The sequence below is a fragment of the Choloepus didactylus genome, chromosome 2 (genome assembly GCF_015220235.1).
Source record: "Choloepus didactylus isolate mChoDid1 chromosome 2, mChoDid1.pri, whole genome shotgun sequence".
Lineage (NCBI taxonomy): Eukaryota > Metazoa > Chordata > Mammalia > Pilosa > Megalonychidae > Choloepus > Choloepus didactylus.
The window spans coordinates 193,262,716-193,277,031 of NC_051308.1; the positions used below are offsets into that span (position 1 = coordinate 193,262,716).

Genomic DNA, 14,316 nt, shown 5'->3' on the forward strand with positions numbered 1-14,316 from the left:
TATGGATATCCAACTCTCCCAGCCCCATTTGTTGAAAAGACCATTATGGCTCAGTTCGGTGACTTTGGGGGCCTTATCAAAGATCAGTCGGCCATAGATCTGAGGGTCTATCTCTGAATTCTCAATTCGATTCCATTGATCTATATGTCTATCTTTGTGCCAGTACCATGCTGTCTTGGCAACTGTGGCTTTATAATAAGCTTCAAAGTCAGGGAGTGTAAGTCCTCCCACTTCGTTTTTCTTTTTTAGAGTGTCTTTAGCAATTCGAGGCATCTTCCCTTTCCAAATAAATTTGATAACTAGCTTTTCCAAGTCTGCAAAGTAGGTTGTTGGAATTTTGATTGGGATTGCATTGAATCTGTAGATGAGTTTGGGTAGAATTGACATCTTAATGACATTTAGCCTTCCTATCCATGAACATGGAATATTTTTCCATCTTTTAAGGTCCCCTTCTATTTCTTTTAGTAGAGTTATGTAGTTTTCTTTGTATAGGTCTTTTACATCTTTGGTTAAGTTGATTCCTAGGTACTTGATTTTTTTAGTTGCTATTGAAAATGGTATCTTTTTCTTGAGTGTCTCTTCAGTTTGTTCATTTCTAGCATATAGAAACATTACTGACTTATGTGCATTAATCTTGTATCCCGCTACTTTGCTAAATTTGTTTATTAGCTCTAGTAGGTGTATCGTTGATTTCTCAGGGTTTTCTAGATATAAGATCATATCATCTGCAAACAATGACAGTTTTACTTCTTCTTTTCCAATTTGGATGCCTTTTATTTCTTTGTCTTGCCGGATTGCCCTGGCTAGCACTTCCAGCACAATGTTGAATAACAGTGGTGACAGCGGGCATCCTTGTCTTGTTCCTGATCTTAGAGGGAAGGCTTTCAGTCTCTCACCATTGAGTACTATGCTGGCTGTGGGTTTTTCATATATGCTCTTTATCATGTTGAGGAAGTTTCCTTCAATTCCTACCTTTTGAAGTGTTTTTATCAAAAAGGGATGTTGGATTTTGTCAAATGCTTTTTCAGCATCTATTGAGATGATCAATTGATTTTTCCCTTTCGAGTTTTTAATGTGTTGTAATACATTGATTGTTTTTCTGATGTTGAACCATCCTTGCATGCCTGGAATGAACCCCACTTGGTCATGGTGTATGATTTTTTTAATGTGTCTTTGGATTCGATTTGCAAGTATTTTGTTGAGGATTTTTGCATCTATATTCATTAGGGAGATTGGCCGGTAGTTTTCCTTTTTTGTAGCATCTTTGCCTGGTTTTGGTATTAGATTGATGTTAGCTTCATAAAATGAGTTAGGTAGTGTTCCATTTTTTTCAATGTTTTGAAAGAGTTTGAGTAAGATTGGTGTCAGTTCTTTCTGGAAAGTTTGGTAGAATTCCCCTGTGAAGCCATCTGGCCCTGGGCATTTATTTGTGGGAAGATTTTTGATGACTGATTGGATCTCTTTGCTTGTGATGGGTAGGTTGAGGTCTTCTATTTCTTCTCTGGTCAGTCTAGGTTGTTCATATGTTTCCAGGAAATTGTCCATTTCTTCTACATTATCCAGTTTGTTGCCATACAGTTGTTCATAATATCCTCTTATAATTTTTTTAATTTCTTCAGGATCTGCAGTTATGTCACCTTTTTCATTCATTATTTTGTTTATATGGGTCTTCTCTCTTTTTGATTTTGTCAGTCTAGCTAGGGGCTTGTCAATCTTGTTGATCTTCTCAAAGAACCAGCTTTTGGTGATATTTATCCTTTCTATTGTTTTTTTGTTCTCTATGTCATTTATTTCTGCTTTAATCCTTGTTATTTCTTTTCTTCTACTTGGTTTAGGATTGGTTTGCTGTTCATTTTCTAGCTTCTTCAGTTGATCCATTAGTTCTTTGATTTTGGCTCTTTCTTCCTTTTTAATATATGCGTTTAGTGCTATAAATTTCCCCCTTAGCACTGCTTTTGCTGCATCCCATAGGTTTTGGTATGTTGTGTTCTCATTTTCATTCGTCTCTATATATTTAGCAATTTCTCTTGCTATTTCTTCTTTAACCCACTGATTGTTTAGGAGTGTGTTGTTTAACCTCCAGGTATTTGTGAATTTTCTAAGTCTCTGATGGTTATTGACTTCTAATTGTATTCCATTGTGGTCAGAGAATGTGCTTTGAATGATTTCAATCTTTTTAAATTTATTGAGGCTTGTTTTATGTCCCAGCATATGATCTATTCTGGAGAAAGTTCCGTGAGCACTAGAAAAGTATGTGTATCCTGGTGATTTGGGATGTAATGTCCTGTAGATGTCTGTTAAATCTAATTCATTTATCAGATTGTTTAGGTTTTCAATTTCCTTATTGGTCTTCTGTCTGGTTGATCTATCTATAGGAGAGAGTGATGTGTTGAAGTCTCCCACAATTATTGTGGAAACATCAATTGCTTCCTTTAGTTTTGCCAATGTTTCTCTCATGTATTTTGTGGCACCTTGATTGGGTGCATAGACATTTACGATTGTTATTTCTTCTTGCTGAATTGCCCCTTTTATTAGTATGTAGTGGCCTTCTTTGTCTCTCAAAACATCCCTGCATTTGAAGTCTATTTTATCTGAGATTAATATTGCTACACCTGCTTTCTTTTGGCTGTAGCTTGCATGAAATATTTTTTTCCATCCTTTCACTTTCAATTTCTTTGTGTCCCTGTGTCTAAGATGAGTCTCTTGTATGCAACATATTGATGGTTCATTTTTTTTGATCCATTCTGCGAATCTATATCTTTTAATTGGGGAGTTTAATCCATTTACATTCAACGTTAAAACCGTGAAGGCATTTCTTGAATCGGCCATCTTATCCTTTGGATTATGTTTGCCATATTTTTCCCTCTCTCTATTAATATCCTTTATTGTACCCGTACCGAATCTCTTTAGTACTGAACCTTTCTCCAAGTCTCTCTGTCCTGTCTTTGTTTCTCTGTCTGTAGGGCTCCCTTTAGTATCTCCAGTAGGGCAGGTCTCTTGTTAGCAAATTCTCTCAGCATTTCTTTGTCTGTGAAAAATTTAAGCTCTCCCTCAAATTTGAAGGAGAGCTTTGCTGGATAAAGTATTCTTGGCTGGAAATTCCTCTCTCTCAGAATTTTAAATATATCGTGCCATTGCCTTCTCGCCTCCATGGTGGCTGCTGAGTAGTCACTACTTAGTCTTATGCTGTTTCCTTTGTATGTGGTGAATTGCTTTTCTCTTGCTGCTTTCAGAACTTGCTCCTTCTCTTCTATGTTTGACAGTGTGATCAGTATATGTCTCGGAGTGGGTTTTTTTGGATTTATTCTATTTGGAGTTCGCTGAGCATTTATGATTTGTGTATTTATGTTGTTTAGAAGATTTGGGAAGTTTTCCCCAACAATTTCTTTGAATACTCTTCCTAGACCTTTACCCTTTTCTTCCCCTTCTGGGACACCAATGAGTCTTATATTCGGACGCTTCATATTATCTATCATATCCCTGAGGTCCATTTCGAGTTTTTCAATTTTTTTCCCCATTCTTTCTTTTATGCTTTCATTTTCCATTCTGTCATCTTCCAGGTCACTGATTCGTTGTTCAACTTCCTCTAGTCTTGTACTATGAGTGTCCAGAATCTTTTTAATTTGGTCAACAGTTTCTTTAATTTCCATAAGATCATCCATTTTTTTATTTAGTCTTGCAATGTCTTCTTTATGCTCTTCTAGGGTCTTCTTGATTTCCTTCATATCCCGTACTAGGGTCTCATTGTTCATCTTTAGTTCTTTGAGTAGCTGCTCTAGGTGTGTCTCTTCTGGTCTTTTGATTTGGGTGCTTGGGCTTGGGTTATCCATATCGTCTGGTTTTTTCATATGCTTTATAATTTTCTGTTGTTTTTGGCCTCGTGGCATTTGCTGTCCTTGATAGGGTTCTTTTAGGGTTTGTAGACCAGTTGAAGTCCTTATCTCTAATTTATCAGATCTACAGCTTCGTGGAGTACACTTTCTCTAACTAACCAGCAGGTGGCGTCCACGAGCCACCTGTTCTCCACAAGCCAGATCTCCCCTGCTTAGCCTTTTTGGTGAGTGGGGGAGTGAGTCTTGTGGGGCCCAATTGGTGTCCCAAGCTTGCGTGTGTAGTTGGTGTTGCCTGCCCTGTATGTGGGGCGTGTTTCTGGGCAGTCGGGGAGGGGGGGTGGCCCTAACAATCAAATCTCCCTGATGATCCTAGAGTTTTAAAGCTACTGCAATAGTCTAATCCTTCAGTTCAGTCCTGCCACAGTTTGTCTCTGCTACTGACCCACAAGTCTTTGGTATTGGCGTATGGCTCCTGAGACTTGCAAGTGGGCCCCTCTTCCAGGCTGTGCACCCCGGGTCCTCTGTTGAGGGATGACTGTGCTATGTCACAGGTGAGTGCCGTCCCCCCAGGGCAGTTCTGGGCTGCTGGGCTGTGTTGGGAGGCTCCCAGTCTGCTCAAATGATGGCTGAATGGGGCTCTGTTAGTTCACACTGCTCCCCCTTCCCAGCTCTGGGACATTCAGCTGAGGTTGCAGGGAAGGCTAATGTCCACGCCCAGTTTTGTGGTGTGTGCCTGTTATTTGAAGCACTTCCGTCACACTGGGTTGTCTGGGGCAGCTCTGGGCTATGGGGCTGGCGATGGGCAGGAGTGTTTCCTGTCCACCAGGATGGTGGCTGTGAGCGGACACCCCCCTTTTCTTGGGAAGTTGTGTTGTTTAGTGAATTTTCTCAGCCACTGGATTATTGCCTTTTGTCTCAGAGCTCTCTTATTTCTGCTCTTGACTTGACGTGCCCAAATTTCAATTCTTTGAAGCTTTCTGTATTGAGCTTCTTAGAGTAATTGTTTTAGAAAAAGCAAAAAGGATTTAAAAAAAAAAAAAAAAAAAAAAAAAAAAAACGGCCCTCCTCAGAGATCTAATGGGTTATTGAAATGCTAATAGACAAAGCAACCAGGGCCATTAAGGAAAGGTGCCCTGGGCAGAGAGATCAGCCTTGCTTCGGGATTTGCATATGCGCCTCAAGGCCTGATCTCCGCCCTTCCCCTTTCTGTGTTCACCAGAACTCCAAAAATCCTCTGCTTTTACTTTGGAGCTTCTCGTGTTGTTTTCCTTCTATGCCCGTCTCCTCTCTGCTGGGCTGGCTGCTCTCAGAGTCTCTGGTGTCTGGCCTCAGTCTATCTATGGTTGGAGTTTGAATCAGTAGAATGAGTTTCCGATGAGAGCAGCCACTGCAATTCTCCCTTCTCCTTCCTGGAGCTGACAGCCCCTCCTCCCCCGGGACTGAGCCTGGCAGGGAGGGGCGCGGGTCCCCTGGCCGCAAAAACTTACAGATTTCGGTGATCTCAGCAGTTCCACGTTTTCATGAGTGTTGTATGAAGTATGCCCAAAGACAGATTGCTCTGTGGTGTCCAGTCCACGCAGTTCCTGGCTTTTTACCTACTTTCCTGGAGGAGTAACTAAAACATACAGCTCACCAGACTGCCATCTTGCCCCGCCTCGGAACCTCTGCTTTTTAAAAAGTTAATGGATGATTGTCCATTGTTTGTTTGATTTCATTGGTTGGCACTAGATAAAGAATTGAGAGAAAAGAATTCTGGGAAGATGGCAGTGGCAGTAACATAGTTTGAGTCTCTCTGGGTTTCCCCATCAAAACAGAGCAATTGAAAAACGAAAAACCTTGGACATCTTTGACAAAACTAGGTGACAAGGTATCACTACAAATCCCCAAAATCAAGTAGGTGCAAACCACTGCCAGCTCTAAGACTTGTATGGTATCAGCAGCTTTGTGGAAAGAAGCAAAGAGAAGCAACAGAGTGTCTTAGAAATCTGAAAATAAGAACCCCAAAATAGCCAACACGTACTCATTGGGAAATACAGTGGGCCAATAGAATAGCAGCTAGAACCTGGAGGAGTTTTGTATAACCCAGTTTGCAGCAGATGAGTGCAGGGGGTTGAAAGTAAGGCCTCAAGAAGCTGGAGCAGCCCAGGCCCTATGAACTCCCAAAACCAGACAAAGCTTCTTTCCAGAATGCCAGAGAAGAAACTTTGGGTAACAGAATACAAACAGTGTGGGCCAGCAATATTTGAGACAAAGGAAAGTGAAGGCCAGATAAGAGTGGGGGGAGGAGAACAGAGCCAGGAGACTCAGAAAGTATGAGGCCATATTTTGGAACCTTTCATGAAAACATAGAAAAGGAAGCTTTAGAGCCTTGAATTCAGAAAAGCTATCCAACTCAAGCCTCCCTCCAAAATATGCAGGAAAACTAATTTCACGTAAAACTGAGCAACCACGAAGCACGCTTTCCAATTTAACCTGTATGGTCAGTTTATTTAAACAATATAATTACATGGAACCTAGAATAGGGAATGAGATCTTGTTATTCTGTACAAGTTGATGTAATACCTGGATATACCCCAAAGTATTTTGGGCAGAAAATAAAAAGGTATTTGCAAAATCCCCTTGAAGGACTGGGGAAAATGTGGCAATACTAAACTTCTGGGGAATTCCTGATATTTTGCAAGCACTGGGGCTTGCCCTTATTAAACTTATTCCTGCAAAGGAGAAGCTAAGCCTACTTATAGTTATGCCTAAGAGTCTCCCCCAGAGAACCTCTTTTGTAGCTCAGATATGGCCTCTGTCTCTCAGTCAACTCTGCAAATAAACTCACTACCCTACCCCCTATGTAGGACATGAGTCCCAGGGATGAGGCTGGCCCTGGCATCATGAGATTGAGAATGCCTTCTTGACCAAAAAGGGGAAAAGAAATGAAACAAAGTAAAGTTTCATTGGCTAAGAGATTTTAAATAGAGTTGAGAGGTCATTCTGGAGGTTATTCTTATGCATTATATAGATATTCCTTTTTAGTTTCCAGTGTATTAGAATAGCTAGAAGGAAATACCTGAATCTGTTGAATTCAGTAGACTTGATTCTTGATGATGATTGTATAACTATATAGCTTTTATCATGTGACCATGTGATTGTGAAAACCTGGTGACTGACACTCCTTTTAACCAGTGTATGGGCAGATGAGTAATAAAATAAAGACAAAAAATATATAAATAATAGGGGGGGATAAGGGGTATGGGATGTTTTGGGTGTTACTTTTTATTTTTATTTTTTTCTTTATTTTGGAGTAATGAAAATGTCCTAAGACTGATTATGGCAATGAATGCACAACTATATGATGATACTATGAGCCCCTGATTGTATACTATGGATGCATTATATGGTGTGTGAATATATCTCAATAAAATTGCTTTAAAAAATGAGCAACAGAAAGGATTGCAGTCAAATCTCATAAAGACATTATAAGAAAATTGAGAATAGGGAGCAGAATAACATTACTAATGATAATGAAAGCATTCCAGGAAGACATGCCCACAAAAACAAATAAAATCTACAACTTAATTTTTCAGTGAGCTAAAATAAACTAAGAAATGATACAAGAGATGAAAAATACAAATCAGAATTACAAAATAGATATTAGGTAACAGAAATCAGGAAGGAATTGGAGATAAAAGAGAAATCTCATTTCACAAATGAAGAGTGAAATTGAAGAAATATCAGAGTGAATATGAACAAATATAATGCCTTGAGTGAACAGAACTGAAAAGTAGGGAAAAGTTTAAATTTCAGAATGAATAAAGAAATGAAAAAATTCAAGAGAAAAAGATAAATGCAAAGACAGGCCACAAAAAGATCTAAGAGTGTATTATAGATGTCACTGAAGAAGGAAAAAGTAAAGCAATGGAAAAGAATACATACAAAAAACTATAGTTAAAAGAAACTTTTCTGAAGAAAAAAAAAAAGACGAGACTACGTACAGAAAGGTCACACCTCATACCTGGGGAAATCGACCAAGATGATCAACATGGAGGCATGTACTAGTAAAATTAGTGGATTTTAAAGACAAAAAGTAAATAAGGGCATCCAGGCTAAAAGACAGATTCACTTTAAGGGAAAGAAAATCAGATTGTCATGAGACTTTTGACAACAGCACTTTATGTCAGAAGACTATAGAGGAATAAAGATAGCCAAGGAAAGAAAATGTGAGTTTAGGATTTTACATCCAGTCAAACTGACTTTCAGGTGTAAAGGCTACAGACAAAATATTATAAACATGGAAGAACACAGTAACTATTTTTCACTATTATTCATGAGAACTTTTTGAGGCACCTTCTAGGGAACGTCTTTCAAAGAGCCAAAATTACTGGAGAAACACTGACATAACTGGTATTGAGCCCTAAATACTTGTAGGACTAAGAATGAATGATGATAAATGGAAAGAATATTGTTTATAATGGTTAAATGCCCTTACAATAAATCTACAGGGAGAATGGGGAGAGCATTAATAAAGAGAAAGAAACTTGCTGATTCTTTATTGTTATTAACTGAGAGTAAAAAAATATTACTTCAAATCAGATGCTGGAGGAGAAGAAAGGGAGGAGGAAGTTACTATGTAATGTCACTATTATTCATAAAAGGGAAACAACAGACAATAATCCACCATCTCACCAAATAAAAGTATTATTTAAAGGACATCATTTGAACAAAAATGAAAACCTCTGCACAATTTTTTTTTAGAAAGGAGAGAGCAAGCAAATAAGTAAATCACACAGTGAAAAACTATTTGTGTAAAAGATTTGAAATGTTCAAATTGATACAGACATGGATCCTGGCTTTCTCTGTAAAATATTATATCTGTATAATCAATATTGAAGATCAAGTATGAGAATTAAATTGATATATGATTTACTGTGTCCAGTATATAGTGGATGTTCAACCAAAGCAAGATGTCTAGCTTTCTTAGCTAGTGAGGGGGCAAAGCTAGGACCTGAACCCAGGACTGTCTGGCTTCAAAGTTTGCTCTTTCTCTACTCTGGTACTGAAGGCAGGATGTTTCCAATAAATAGTAGAATTATGGGATTTTTAGAAGAAGGAAGAGTAGTGTGGGACAGGAAAGGCTTCATGGAAGGCATGAGGTTTGAAAATCTGGAGAAACCAGCTTAAACAGAGGTATGGAGGCAAAGAAAACATGATGCATTAGTGTGGGGTGAGGGATCTGTAAGCAGATCAGTTTTAGTTTCTTAGACCTGTACTGCTTTTCATCCTTTTCTCAAAAACAACTTGTAAACTAAAAACCAATAACCATTTCTAATAGGTGCATTGACTGAGCTGATTATTTAGGAGAATTTGTTTCTAAAGAAAGGGCCTTGTACCCTGGAGGAAGGTGCTGATAGCAGGAACTGTGCTCCTCTGTGTGTCCCCAGAGGGTCTGGTAGCATACCTGGCTACATTCATCGTTTAGTAAATACTGGTAGGGTAAAACCAATAAGGTAATACATAAAACAGACTTTTTCAAGGACTCTCCAAGCCTTCTTCAGTCAACTACATTTATTGATTTATTATTTACGTCATTCAGGATAAGCTAAGTTATTCTACAACAAAGGACTCCTAAATGTTGACAGCTTAAAACAACAAAGTTTTATTTCCTGTTCATGTTAACAAGTCCAACACAGGTTGGCTGGGTGACTATTACAGTCACGCAGGGTATGGGGTGATAGAGCAATCACTATCTCAAATATTGTTGGTCACTGTGCCAGAGGAAAAGAGAGACCTGGAGGGTATCACACTGGCAATTTAACTTTCCACCTGTAAGTGACACATGACACTTCTGCTCACAGTGCATTGCTTAGAACTGTCACATGGCCAAACCTAACATTGAAGAGGTCCATGAAGTACAATCCTATTATGTGCCCATGGGGCAGAGGGCTGGAAATACTTGGTGAACAGCATTAATAACTACCACATTATAAGAAAGGTAAGTAAAGGGATCGGTTTAGATAGCTAGATATGAATAAAGTAAGAACAGTATACACAATTGTCTCCCTTTTTACAGTTGATGAACTAATGCACTAAGAGGGCGAATTACTTGCTCAAGCAATCAACTGCTATTAAGCAGGACCCTATGATTCAATTTTGCATTTGACTGACTCCAGTGCCTTTACCCGTTACCCCCCAGGCACATACATATTTATGAGGAAATCCTTTGATCCTACCTCTTCCTCATCTACTTGGAGACCAAGAGGCACCATGTAGACTCATTTTCAGCCACAGATGTCATTTTTTTAAATTGTCTTTATGTCATAGAAGGCTAACCCAGCCTTTGTAAACAACTCCAAGGCAGTGTTTAAAAGTGAGAAAAAGACATTTCTGAAGCCTGGATTATACATGCTGCTTATACTATGTATGTTTTCCCTCAAGGATATCCCTTTATCTTCATTGTTTTTGTTTGTTTGCTTTTGGTTTTTTTTTTTCAGATATGACCCCCAAGTAATAGGAGGCAGAGGCAAGCCCCATCAAAGAGCCAAAAGAGTGCAGTCTGGGTCCAGAAGGGGCATCCAAGGAAGGAGGAGAAACCTGAGCCTTCTTTTCAATTTGCTGAACCTTTCAAATTCTTCCCTCAAGCTTGGAGTTTGGCAAAAATAATGACTCAGGTTTGTCCTAGGGCACATCTTTTACGTGCCCTACTGGGAAATACAATCCATGTTTTTTGAATTTATTTTTTTGCTTGACTCATCAAAATACTGTTGCACAAGAGACTGTGGATGTCTAAGGAGCTGTCTTGCAAAATAAATAGTTTTTATTTTGCCTTTGGAAATGGCTAATCACATTTTTACTGAATCAGCAGCCTTCTCTTTTGGAAGAACTGAATTTGAAAACTTGGAACTTCTGCTTCATGTACCAAGTTACAGCTGGGAAGAAAGAAGGAATTTTTTTGCCACGACCACCCCCTAATATTTTTCAGGCTGTAAAATGCCTAGGACTATAAAGCAACTGAAGGTTTTGAAATGAAAACTTTAGGAAAATGATGGCTCATTTTTAAATCTTAGGGAAATCTGAAAACAGACTGAGTAATTAGCACATACCTTTACCTTGTTGGGAGAGAGAGAGAAATAGGTAGTTTAAAATGAGAGTCCAGATTCTTCAGGGTCTCAAATTATTCACATTAGATCTTCTATGCCTATCCTCTCTATGTGTGACTTTAAAAAAAAATCCTTTTTGTCTCTTTCTTTACTCCTTTTTAATTTAAAAATGTCCTTCCTCTGTTATGGAAGTACCTGTTATGTTTCTTTATTCTTGAGTTCCTGCTAGTTCAATCTTCATTTCTATAATGATTTTTCTTTTATTTTTATTTTTCCCCTGAGTTCTGTCTCCTAATTTCTGAGTTTTTAAAAAAATATTAATTGGTATTGCTCTTTCATATCTTGTATAATTTTCTTAATTTGTGATAGACCATTTAGAAGGATTAGGGTTTAGTTTTCGTCTGTTTAGTGCACATCTTCCTGCAATGCTTTCATTGTCTATAGGGACACTTTTTAATCTTCCTTTTACTTAAGCTTAAAAAGATAAAATCAATTTCCCAAGACCCTATAGTCCCTAAGTGACAGACAAGGGATAACCCAGTGTTCTATTTTGCAAATGCTGCCAGAATGCAAAACACCAGAGATAGATTGGCTTTATAAAAGGGGGGTTTATTTGGTTACACAGTTACAGTCTTAAGGCCATAAAATGTGTCCATCAGCAATCAGGTACCTTCTCTGGAGGATGGCCAGTGGTGTCCAGAAAACCTCTGTTAGCTGGGAAGGCACGTGGCTGGCGTCTGCTCCAAAGTTCTGGTTTCAAAATGGCTTTCTCCCAGGATGTTCCTCTCTAGGCTGTAGCTCCTCAAAAATGTCACTCTTAGTTGCACTTGGGATATTTGTCCTCTCTCAGGTTCTCTGGAGCAAGAGTCTGCTTTCAATGGCCGTCTTCAAACTGTCTCTCATCTGCAGCTCCTGTGCTTTCTTCAAAGTGTCCCTCTCAGCTGTAGCTCCTCTTCAAAATGTCACTCTCAGCTGCACTGAGTTCCTTCTGTTTGTCAGTCCATTTATATGGCTCCACTGATCAAGGCCCACCCTGAATGGGTGGGGCCACACCTCCATGGAAATTATCTCATCAGAGTTATCACCCACAGTTGGGTGGGGCACATTCCATGGAAACTCTCAAAGAATTACAATCTAATTAACACTGATAGGTCTGCCCACACAAGACTACATCAAAGATAATGGCGTTTGGGGGGACATAATACATTCAAACTGGTACACCCAGGTTCACCTAATTTCAAAGTCTGTGCTCTTTCTGCTAATAGTTATCATATATTGAAAGTCTACTCTGTCAATTTGCAAACAAAATTTCATTTAATACAACATCATGCAAAATGGCTTTATTATTGATGAGGAATCTAAGGCTCAGAGAGCAACTGCATATTGTTGTAGGCACTGGTGAGATGGTTTCAATAGTTACAATGAATACTAATTATTCCATTGCCCATCAACAGCAATGGTGTGGTTCTAATAGCAGCAGCAGTGCCACCAGTCTCAGGAACTCAGCATCATGGGATGTAACGCAAAGAAGTAGTAACTTTCTGATATTTGGGTAACAATTTCCTTCTCCCTTTTGCTACTACAACCCTGTTCCTTCTCCCCTCTGTTCTTTCATCCTTTCCAACACTGGTTATCGCGTCCCTGCATTAAATCCCTCTCTGGTTTAAAATCTACCATGTTTGTTGTCCTGAATAGGCACTGTTTGCCACAGTTGTTTTCTTCCATTCATTCGTTCTTTTCTTCATTTAACAAACATTCATTGACTGCCTACTATATAAAGGACACTTTGGAAACAATGGTAAGATAGACAAAGCCACTACTCTCATGAAACTTGTATACTAGTAGTAAACAGACAAAAAGTGAACAAATAAAATGATTTCAGATTATGATAAGTGCCATAAAAATAGAAGTGGCATAACCAATAAATAATTGTCTTTCTGGTGTAAATTAGATCAGGAGGTAAAGGCAGGTACACCAGGACTGGTATGGTTGCCTCTGGTAAAGAAGGCTCCTTCAAACTCAATACTTCATTTTCCTTAAGGTGTGACTCACTTTCCACATGATGCTAGAGCATACAACACTTCCAAGTTACAGGCATCTGGATGGAGAGGGGAATTAAGAAGGAGCAAAGAAAGCGTGCTAGCTCTCTTTTACGGGGATTTCTGGAAAACTACCATGCAATACAATACTTTGATTGTATGTAATTGACCTGAACTCAAGGTCACCTGAAACCAGGTATATATACCTCTAGGTATGGAGATTTTTCGATTTCTGTAAAATTACTCAATACCTATTGCGGAGAGGGTCATACTTTCAGGCGGCTGATGAAGTAAAATCCGGCGAAATGAGGGCAAATCATTTTGCCAAATCCATCTAACTGTAGAATTCCGAGCAGTAAACAATGTGGCTAGTATCGGTTTTACAAAAGACTACGAGTCCCAGGAAGCAACAAGGCACCTCCGGGAAGACTTCGACTCCCAGCATGCAGTACTTTAGAATTCCTTGAGAACTCGCAGTCCCAGAATGCAACGCTCCTTCTCCTTGTTCCCAGAGGGCCGGCGAGACTACAGTTCCCAGCATGCAGCGCCGCCCCCCGTTTTTGGCGCCCCGCTTGTCCCTGCTTTGGAGGGATCTTTTAGAGTCTCTAGAGCGGGTCCTGGAGTCACGGCCCCCTCTAGGGGACGCGTCTGTGGGGCGGTTCTGGCCCGTAGAACCTGTCCAAACGAAACCTCGGTGTGATGGCTTGGGGTCTGGGCCGGGCTTTGCTCAGGCAGCATTTGAGGCAACCCCAACGGGGTCCTCCTGGGGCCTACCTCCCTTTGAACTGCGGTGGCGGGCGGGCCCACAGTCTCCTACACGGCTCAGAGTAGGCTCCGCCATCTCCATGGCCACGGCTGCGAGTCGGCCGTGTGCCGGCGGGTCGCGAGACATCCTGTGGCGTGTGAGTGCAGCGCGCGGTGTGGCGCGCGTTCGGCCGCTGCTGGGGTCGAGCTGGGCAGGCGGGCGCTGTCTGCGCGTGCGCGCTGGTCGGGGAAGGGGCCAGTGCGAGTGCGGCGTGGGGAGAGGGTGACCTGAGGGGCTGATTATAGGGCGGGCCAGGAAGGTCGTTACGGGATAGGAGGGGAGTCCTGAGTGGAAGTTGGTTACGAGTGGGAGGGGGAGTCCGAGAGAAATTGTTAACGAATTATTCTCCTGTGAAGGAGCTGTCTTTAGTAGATGCTGGTCAGACTGAGAGGGATGACCTGAATGGAAATTGTGGCAGAGAGTGGGAAACTTTAGGCAAGGGTGGTGTACTTAGTAGGTGCAAAATAAATAACTTGTTGGTGACTTGGGATATGTAGTAGGAAGGAATGTCCAGAATTGGGGAAAATGTGGTGCGGCGTTAGTAGAGGCCAGGG

At 40.3% G+C, this 14,316-nt stretch overlaps 2 protein-coding genes across 4 annotated transcripts in view; both read left to right on the forward strand.

Moving 5' to 3' along the window:
* YIPF1 (Yip1 domain family member 1) overlaps positions 1-11,256 on the forward strand; it is a 68,926-nt gene extending 57,670 nt beyond the window's left edge. The window contains exons 10-11 of one of the 2 annotated variants that reach the window (XR_005215366.1): positions 9,677-9,813; positions 10,313-11,256. The gene's annotated coding sequence lies outside the window, so the exon portion shown is untranslated. The remainder of the gene's footprint in view (positions 1-9,676; positions 9,814-10,312) is intronic. The other variant, XM_037827174.1, reaches the window with a different exon arrangement.
* Positions 11,257-13,728: 2,472 nt separating this feature from the next.
* NDC1 (NDC1 transmembrane nucleoporin) overlaps positions 13,729-14,316 on the forward strand; it is a 46,920-nt gene continuing 46,332 nt past the window's right edge. The window contains exon 1 of one of the 2 annotated variants that reach the window (XM_037827177.1): positions 13,729-13,859. In XM_037827177.1, coding sequence (XP_037683105.1) covers positions 13,803-13,859 — 57 coding nt within the window. In that variant the 5' untranslated portion in view covers positions 13,729-13,802. The remainder of the gene's footprint in view (positions 13,860-14,316) is intronic. The other variant, XM_037827176.1, reaches the window with a different exon arrangement.